Below are 9924 nucleotides of genomic sequence, written 5' to 3' on the forward strand. Positions count from 1 at the left end.
ATACCAATGTGAAGATTATTTAATACCGCTAAAACCAATGTAAATTATATAATACGTCTTTACGTGTTTAAAATACATGTTTTGGCTAATCATGTTTATCTGTCAATGAATTAAAAATGTTACACCCTGGACCAAAGTTAAAGAACCACTGCTTTAAACCAGGGCTGCGGAGTCGGTTAAAATAAACCCGAGTCCCGAGTCCGTATTGCTGTGGTTGTTGTGTTATCACATCTTTTTAAACACGATAACGCAAAGTTTAATTTTTGCGCTTACTTTTTTATTTGCGCTGACATCACAGCCTTACAACTGTGGAGTGAATGCCTTCACGACACGTTTGTCAAAATCATCTCGTGCACGAGCAATTTATTGTGTGTCCAATGCTAAAATCCTCCTGAATTTACAGTTTAGCGCCAATTAAACCCAATTTTTTTCGCGTTTTCGCGACCGACGACAAACGTCACTATTTTCAAGTTGTCTCAGTGATATTTAATTAAAAATGCCGAAGTGGGGGGACGCAAGGCATGGGAAAATTACCAAGGGGGACACGGCTAAAAAAAGTAGGAACCACTTTGCCTGGCATCAGGTGGTTCTCAGCAGACGCTTTCTTTAAATTAAGACAACAATAAAGCAAAATATAAGCTATACATTATAATGCTAAAAAGGAAAACTCTGTTTACTGATAGGCTACGCCAGAAGTATCCGTGTTTCAAAAAAGGACTGTTAATTTCGAAGCTGAATGCAATACTTAGATGGCATGTTTTTCTCAAACCTAACAATTCTACTTTCGTTTTACTTGCAGGCAAGAAAATGTCCTCTTTTAAGGTACTGAAAATATGGTAGTCCTACTCTACAGCCTGTATTTTACCCATTTACGCAACTAAATTAAGGTGGATTTTCCACTAATATTGATGTCATAATTGATCCACCCGCATTACATGGTTTAAAAATATTTCACCATTTGCTATTACACTTTTACAACTTACATTTTGCCGCCTTAACAATTTTAAAATTTGATACTGCGCATGTGCACCTCGGACTCGGGTAGTTTTATGTGGTCTTTCCCGAGTCCCGAGTCCGACTCCGCAGCCCTGCTTTAAACTACAGAATAAAACCCCAAGTACGTTATTATTGAAGACTATTAAAATAGAGGTTTCACCTTGGACCTCAACCCTCAGTTAGGAGGTTATAAAAACAATGGAAATGACACTAAACCAGGGATGTCCAACCTACGGCCCACAGGCCACATTGCGGCCCGCCTGAAATATTGGCCCGCCAGTCATTTTCACTCCCAAGTAGTATTTTAAACGTTCAATATTAGCCTAATTAAAATGTACCAGTCAGCTTTTAGGGGCACACTAATAGTATAATATGGATAAAAAAATATATATATATAACTCTAAAGGCCACTACTTAATCTTGAAACTTGATCAGTTCTGCGGCTCATTAAATTATTTCAAGTGTCAATGCGGCCCACTATAATAAAATGTTGGACATCCCTGTACTAAAACATTTCTTACATCAGTTATAGCAGTGATTTTTCGCCGATTAAGTTGTTTCGCTTTTGCGCTTTCCTGTTCCTGGTCTTCTTGTACCGAAAAAAGCTTGGCTTTTAAACTCTTTAACATTTTTGTTGGAGCCTTTTTATTGCTTCATATCCCTGCAGTCTATTTGCCCAAAACGATGAGGCATCTGATTAAACTAAGCTTCAGACATCAAAGTTTTTCGATAACATAGTTAGGACTTCCGTTGGTAGAACAGTAGATAAGGTGATCGCGTCTGGTTATCTGAACTTCCATCCAGGACTCTCTGAATCGTTTCATCGTCCAACAATTTTGCTTCCTCATCGTCCATTTCAAACCACTTGTCACTGTATTCGTCCATTTTAGCGCAATCTAGAAAATTAAATAAAGATTACTCATAAACCTCTTATACACACCACATTACCTGATATCGAATTTCAAAAATTCTACGATGTCCACTTTTTTTTTATAAAGCTTCGGACAAAATCGGTCTGAAACATACCAAAGCAAACCAAAAAAGAAAAGCTGCAACAACAATATGTCCCGAAAAAATAAATTTTCCACCCATATAATTGCTGTTTGAGGACTGGGTTAACAAACCCAAATTTATCCACACTGACGATGCTCACAAAATTAAAACTTCTAATGTCAATAAAGGATCTATTTTTATTGTTTTAACATAAAATTAGACAAAAGAAATATTTTAAAATTCCCCAAACACATTAATACAGGAGTGGGCAACATGGCGGGCCGCATGCGGCTCTTTTTCATTTTTTGCGCAGCCCTTCGCCTTCTTCCAGCTATTTTTCGCTAAATAAGGCTATGAGTGTGCACCATGTTGGGACTTTTGTTCTATCATTTTCCTGTTTGAAGTGCGATGTAACCCATAAGCTACACCGCTACACTAATGCAGTTGAACTAGAATGGGAAGCATCTATTACAAAACAATCTTCATTCATAAAGTTCTACTCGTGGGCCACAAAAAAATAAGTGGGCCACAAAAAAATGTAATAAGATTAAATCTTGCCAAACTGTATTTTATATAAAGGTCTGCTTTCTACTGAGTGTGGGATACATAGTAGGTTCTGGACATTGCTTTCTTTAATTGGCCACACCAACTTTTAAAATACAGTACAATGAATATATTTGGGCCGCGGTCCACAGTTTGCCAACCACTGCTTTATATGTAGGTGTGGAATACATAGTTATTTTTTAAATTGTTTATTGCTTTTTTAATCTGTTAATTTTTTTTCTTATCTGGCATTACACCAACCTGATGTGTTGTTGTATTTCACGAAGGACAGGTAATGTCCGGTGGTAATGGTCACTCCACTGTGGACCACCATCGCAAACAACTCATACTCGCACTCCTTATTTGGGCATTGCTCGGTACACCACTTTTCCAACTTCATAGTTGATGGGATTTCAATTGCACTTGTGATCTTAGAAACCTAGAAGTCATAAGCTTTTATTAAGTAACAACATTTTTAATTAGAAATACTCAATTTGTTTTTTGAGGTTGCTTTCTAGCTAAAAACTAAATCACCTTATTAAACCTGGATTTTGCTTTGCACAACAAATCTTTTCAACCCAAACAAAACCATTGAGATAAAACACAATGTCCCGATATTACATCAGTTAATGTAAAAAAACAAATTTACTAAAATAAAACAAAAATCACAGCTCACCGAAGTCATAAAATTGTCGTTGCATGAAGCAGAGAATCTCTTCAGATGGAAAGTTAAAACTGGCGGAAGTTTGTCCAACTCAACTCGTTGCTCACCTTCACATAATCTGCAACACAAAATAACAAAATTAGTTTCAGGGTTTTTAGAAAAATTACCTGAGAGATGGGTCATTAAAATTATTATTCAATGAATCTCAAGACTGTAAGAAACACCAGACCAACTAATATAATTAATCTATTTTTTACAAAATTCATTAGTTTTGTTTTTAAGCTTAACTTCAACAAACATGCATACTATTTATTAAACCTCTGTAATACGGAAAGATGTACATATTAATATGATTATATTACCAGAAAACACAAAATATTACTACTGCTAATAATAATAATATATATAGATCTCTACCTAATCTAGCACAATATTTTGTAAATTGTGGTTTTCAAATAAACTAATGTTAACCTCAAATGCCAAAATACAATTCAAAAGAAGCTATAAAAACCTGCTGTAAAAAATGAATTACCATGAAACTATTATTAGTTTTAAATGTGAACACATTTTTTTGATTGTGTCACATAAAAATGATTTTTTGCCTAAAAACAAAATTATACTTTAGCAACAATATTTGCAGTTAGTTATGATATGGCCCTGGTATTTTTGCTGACTATATTCCGTATTTTACCTTTTGCATTTGTCGCAGAAATATTTGTTGTCTCCTTCGAGCGTTTCTCTTGCTGTGAATTCTTCCAACGCCCAATCCAAAGAACAGTGTGTAGATTCATTCTGTACAACACAAATCCAGAATTACTGCATATAATGCTTGGGTTGACCACCTTTCAGCAATTAAGGAGGTTAACTGTCACATAATGATTTTTGATTCATGGACTACAAATGTTTATGAGTAGAATTCACTTAAAATAATAGATTTTATTCTCAATAAAAGAGATCCACTACTTGACATTTTATTCCAATATCTGATATTTAATGAATACCACACATGCACGATACTAAATAATTTATTATTATGTTCAAAGCAAAAATAGATAAAACTAAAATGTTAGACCATTTTATCAAGCTAATTACATAAAAATTAACTTGAGAAAGTTATTTTATTTATTTTTGAAAAATCACTGCATTTGGGTCTCAAAACATGACTAAAATCTTCTGTTAGTTTGGTAACACAACTAGTAGCAACATACAAGTACCGATACCATCACTTGGCATCAGGTACCTGCCTGATTATACATTATACGATGTCCACATATTGTCAATGATACATTTTAAGCTTTTATTATCCATTTCTGACCAGCAATGAAAACAGCAAAGCTAAATGATTTTCAGGTGGAGAAATTTTGGTGATTAAAATATAATTAGATTATTACCCAGAATTTAGATTCTTCAAACTCGTTGCTTGAATCTGGTGAATGCTTCACAGGAAGACTAATGTCCTGAAAAAATAAAATGATTAATAATACAGTGCACAAAATCCTGCAGAAACTGCTAGTATTTTTCATAAATAGGAATTCAGAAGTAAAGCACAAATTATTTTATCACTTATCAGTATAATTTTTTTCAAAATCCAATTGAATTAGAAGTAGTTAATTGCATGAGTAAAATTTGGCAATTACTTCCTCACTAAACCAAATTTATTAAAAAAAAAACACATAAAATATAAAACTACAACTGCTAGAAATATGTTTGCAATCTTTCTTGTATAACAAAGCTCTCCTTATATAAAGGCAGTAGTTTAACTCAAGTGTAACAAATATGTAAATAAAGTAATCCTAAAATCTGCCCAAACAAAATATTTGACTACCTTTAAAATTTTTTTTTTTTTTGCAAAAAGCAAGAATTTGTGTTTTTGTTTTCGGTTTAGCTTTACCTGAAAGGCCTCCGACCGGATAAATTCACTTTCGCACTCACAACACCGCACAGTGGTCACAAGTTTGCCATGGAATAATTCACCGACAAAATCCCGCGTTTTCTCTTCCCTTACGTGGTCAGTTTTGAAAGGCAGTTTAGCAAGTTTATTGAGTTGAAACTCATTCAGTTTATTGATTAAAATGGATGGATTTCCCGTTTTAAACACAGTTGTATCTGCTGATGGTTTGTCTTTCACATCATTCGTCACCACATACTTCTTTTTCACCAGAAAGTTTTTGAAGCCTTTTAACTTAAACTTTTTCTTTGCGGGTTCGACTTTAACAGGATCTTGCAATTGCAAGTGTTTCTTCTTGCACAACGGAACATCGGAGTCAAATTTTTCTTGACCGCTGTGAAAATTTTCCTTGTCGGAATCAATTTCATCCGATAAGGACTGAACTCTGCGACGTTTAAGTCCTCGTAGACAACCATTTCCTTCAGGAGTTGTAACTAATGTTTGCTTTTTAACGCCTAGCACCGGTTTGGTCAGCAGGTGTTTTTGAGCGACGATTTCCTTGCCCATCACATGCTTCTGTTGGTTTATTGTCTGCGACGTTGTGGCCACTTCTGTCTCCCCTCCGAGCTTTTTGCCGCCGCAAACTTTCTCGTGACTTGGCTTTGGAAGAATTTTGACCTGGAACCAAGAAGAATGTGATTAGAAAAAACACAGTCGGCCTCCATTATTACATTACCACTTCATTGACCATAAATTTTTGGTTTTGCAAGTTGAAGAAAATGCTAAAACTCAGCGAAACACTAGTGTACAATTAAATAAGGCATTGTGTAATAATAAGTTCAAAGGGTAACACTAATTCAGACAATAATGTTAGTATTGTTTACATTAGGCCAATTTTGAGGGGTGATCTGACTGTTCTGTTTTTAACATTATAGTATGTTTCCTGCGGTAGTGGTATTACAATAACTAAATTATGATTTTACCCAAAAGACTAACTCCCGCCTAATACAGTCTTAACATTGAACCTGACAAATACAATCATAATTATGCTGTTAACTTTATCTAAACAATCCTGTTTTTATGAAATGTTGAGACAGCAAAAGCAGTAGGCGCAGTCGCAGTCGCACAGACCAGTGCGGCACAGATTGAAAAAAAAAATCCTGTAGTATGTAACCGTTATGTAGTACTTTGTTACCCTGTTGTTTTTGCAAGTTTGTGGACCGGTTTTTCGTTTTTCTTTCTATTAAAATTTAGTTTAAACCATTAAACTCTGCTTATTTTATCTACGCACTTATTGTTTCCAAATATTGTCAACTTTTAATAGTGCCACTAAAATTATTTATTTTTGGTGGGCAGCTCGACTTGATGGCCGAACAGTCCTTTCGCTGTCCTTGTGTTCTTTATGCTATTTTGTGTTTTATCGTTTATAAAAGAACTAAAGATGCACAAAAATAAATTGAATCGATTGATCTCAAAAAACTGGCAAGTAAGCATGTCTTACCATTTCATCATTTGAAGATTTTAGAGCCTTTACAGCTTCTCCACAGCTGTTGAGAATTGAGTGTAGACACTCCTGTGCGTCCTGTTGCGTGTACGCCTCAAAAAGTGGATGGAGATTTCTATGAGACAACTGTGATTATCCAAGAGAAGCAACTGCCAATTGATTTCTAAACTGGCACAAGACCAAGTCATACTAACACCGGCTTAAAATAAGTATATACATTAAGAGAAGCATTTAGCTCAGTGGTATACATTCTACTAGTGGTACACAAATGCCTTTCAGGTGGAAGGAAGATTATAAAATTAGCGAAGTGTAATTTTATTGTGACTGACAAAAGTCGTATTTAGTCTTTTCACTTTACTAGACCTATATAGATTAGTTATTTTAACCTGTAGCTTAATGGCACAGAGGGAGGTCTATTAATTTGTTTTTAAGCGCTATTAAGTCAAATTGAACTTTAAACACACTGGTTCCACTGATTGTAATACTGCACAATAATATATAGAACTAGAGAAATCTAAGTTCCATTATGAACATCAAATTTTTAGTAATGCTAACCTATCAATCAAATATGTAGTTCAACAAAACAAAACACCCATATGAAAACAATAACCTTGAAAAAAGCTTTTCAAGGTTATGTTCACTTACCTAAAACAATCTATGAATTCAGCAGGTCGAATGTGACCTGAAAAATAACCTTCACATTCACTAGATTTATTGTCATCATTTGGTTCCAACCTGGAAATGAGGTCTTCTTGTCGTTCTGACATATTTTCAAACAAATTGTTAAGTTCTGAAAAATAAAAAGTGTTGGTTAATTATACAATAATTTTACCTAAATCATAGCAAAATTGAAAAAACGTTTCTGAAAAGACTCATGCCAGCCACAAACTTTTGTTTATAGGCTTTATTAAATAATTTGTTATAATCAGTAAATTGTAGATGTTAATAAAAAGTTACAAAACAGTTCAAAAGTGACAATCCTGATTTAGAGAAAAACTCATATATTCTTACCTTTGATAAATTTGAAGACGCCAGAATGTTCTTCATTGTCAGATTCTGAATGTTTGTTGATCACTTGCTTAAGCTCATTAAGGCCATCAATAAAACTCGGGCAAAAGCATAAAACCTGTTATATTAATAAAAAAACATTTCTAAACATTCTAATGAATACTACATTTAAGTTTTCACCCAGTGCTTTCTAACATTTAAAAACACATTTAGCTAGCCAGCAATTATAATAAATAATACTAGTGGTGCCTACAATACTATACAACTTATATTTAATAACATTGTTTAAATTTGTAAGTGTAAGCCCCACATATACAAACAGGATATACGGGTGTAACCGGAGTCTTTTCAACAGACCCAACCTGCACCCCCCAAAATCAAATATGCACCCGCATTTTGTATATGTTACACTAGCAGGGTGCAATTTTGACCTTTGGTGACCCCTGTATATGGATTTTTTCTGTCAGGTACCCACAAGATCTACCATACTTTCCAAAAAGGGGTAGGGTAGAACCATGATTTCGCAACTGCTACATTTATCAACTCTGTAACAGGTTGGAAATTGAGGCACGGGGGATTTATCCCTTGCGCAGTTTCGTGTCCAGCCGCGGACATAGCTGCGCATTTCATGTAAATCAACGTAAAATGTGGTTGGCTGCGAAAAATCGCTTAAAACTTCCGTCGCGCTAATGGTTTTTAATATATAACTTCATTTTCAGCCATGTATATTTTACCAATAACATTATTACAGCAACGCAAATTTTAGCATACGTTATTACAGCCGCGCAATATCAAGCTGCAAAATCGTCTCTCCCACGCAAAATTCAAAGTACCTGTAAAATACTGTTGAGGTAACAAGTGTTTCCCATATTTTGAAGTCCAACAAATGGAATATGAGGCTTCTTTGGAGCTTCATCTTCTTCAAATGATACAAACATAATTGCAACAGAATAAAATAATGTTTGGATTGCTATAAAATTAAATACACCTGAAAAAATGATTTGGCGCTGGTCTAGAATCCTACCACAACGAAACACCACTTGGGTTAGGGTACAGGTTAGCGTTTGGGTTAAGGTGGGTCAAGTATTATTATTAAACAAACAATATAATAATACTTGACCCACCCACACCCAAACGGTAACTCGCACCCTAACTCAAATTTTGTGCGTTGATTTTAGAACTGTGGTAGGATTCTAGACCAGCGCCAATGATTTGATTTATTAAATGTTTTAAAACTATCAATATGTAAAAACACTGCAAAACACATACTATGAATTTGAACCACTATGTTGCACACTCCACAAAATAATATAACCTATTGACCATATAGGCAGAGTTTGTATTTTTAACAATTTTTTACATAAAAATTTAAGAAACAAATCTTACTGAAAGAAAATATTTTCCAAAATCAAACATTAGTTCCTCTTAAAACCAACTCAACTATTAGCTTTGTAAAATGTTTGGCATCTGACAGGACTAATCGCCTACTTTCTTAAATATTTTATGCTACAACACTTCAACGCTGAATACATATTCATGCATTTATCTAGCGTTCAAAAACCTGTTTTTCGAGATTAATTTCTTAATATTTTGCAGCAGAGTTGGAACATCATTTCAAATCACAAAACCAAGGCAACAATAGCAAAATATCTAGGCAGAAAACTAAGAAAAGCGCTTTAAAACTGTAGCATTTCACAGAAAATGTCTACAACTCAGTCAGTTAACCACGAACTTGAATTTGAAGCATCTCCTTGACAACAAAGAGATTTCCCGCCATGTGGATCGAGATTTCAGGCGCGAGAGTTTGATCACGTGACAGCTACTTCTTTCGGTCGTCTTTTGTCACGTGTTTTCGCCTTTCAACTGGTCATGCATTATTAATTTAAGATTTATTATTTAATTGCCTCGCTTCGTCTCCTGAACCAATGTTGTGATTTTAATACAGCATTTCTAAACTAAACACAATTTACGTTTGGCGACATTAAACTGATCGAAGTGAGACTGTGACCATAGAGCAGTGCTCTATGCTGTGACACAGTTTTTTTTTACTTTTTTTACGCACGGTCCAGTTTAATCCCGGGATACTGAGTGAACTTGGTATTGTACTTTCTTGTCAAGCTGAGGTCCTAGGTCTTGAACAAAAACAAATAGCACAACAACAAAAGAAAGTTTTAGATACAGCTTAAATGTTCTAAACGTCTGACCATTTTTTTATAACCGGGTAAACGATTAAAACTTGCCTTTACAAATACCAAACAAAATTTTGCCTACTTTGGGCCCACTTTTTAAGGTTAATAATGTTTCTTAAATTGTTGTACATTCCTTTAA

The 9924-nt window shown here is 34.5% G+C and overlaps 1 protein-coding gene across 1 annotated transcript; it reads right to left on the minus strand.

Moving 5' to 3' along the window:
* Window positions 1-193: 193 nt before the first annotated feature.
* Window positions 194-7371, minus strand: LOC146163184 (ubiquitin carboxyl-terminal hydrolase 1-like). Its single transcript, XM_083382269.1, has 8 exons — window positions 7234-7371; window positions 6586-6703; window positions 5088-5762; window positions 4588-4653; window positions 3888-3988; window positions 3209-3314; window positions 2794-2971; window positions 194-1892 (listed from the first exon to the last, which is right to left on the minus strand). The coding sequence occupies exons 1-8, from the start codon at window positions 7353-7355 to the stop codon at window positions 1735-1737; spliced, it is 1524 nt and encodes a 507-aa protein (XP_083238395.1). The 5' UTR covers window positions 7356-7371; the 3' UTR covers window positions 194-1734.
* Between the last annotated feature and the right edge of the window lie 2553 nt (window positions 7372-9924).

This window comes from Ascidiella aspersa, chromosome 2 (assembly GCF_963924565.1).
Source record: "Ascidiella aspersa chromosome 2, kaAscAspe10.2, whole genome shotgun sequence".
Classification (NCBI taxonomy): domain Eukaryota; kingdom Metazoa; phylum Chordata; class Ascidiacea; order Phlebobranchia; family Ascidiidae; genus Ascidiella; species Ascidiella aspersa.

Coding starts and splice junctions, on each gene's coding strand:
- LOC146163184 (XM_083382269.1), bottom strand. CDS start 7,355: ATGTCAGAACGACAAGAAGACCTCATTTCCAGGTTGGAACCAAATGAT. Junction 5,763..6,585: donor AATCTTCAAATGATGAAATG/GTAAGACATGCT, acceptor TCTTGGTTCCAG/GTCAAAATTCTTCCAAAGCC. Junction 3,989..4,587: donor TTGAAGAATCTAAATTCTGG/GTAATAATCTAA, acceptor TGTGTTGTACAG/AATGAATCTACACACTGTTC.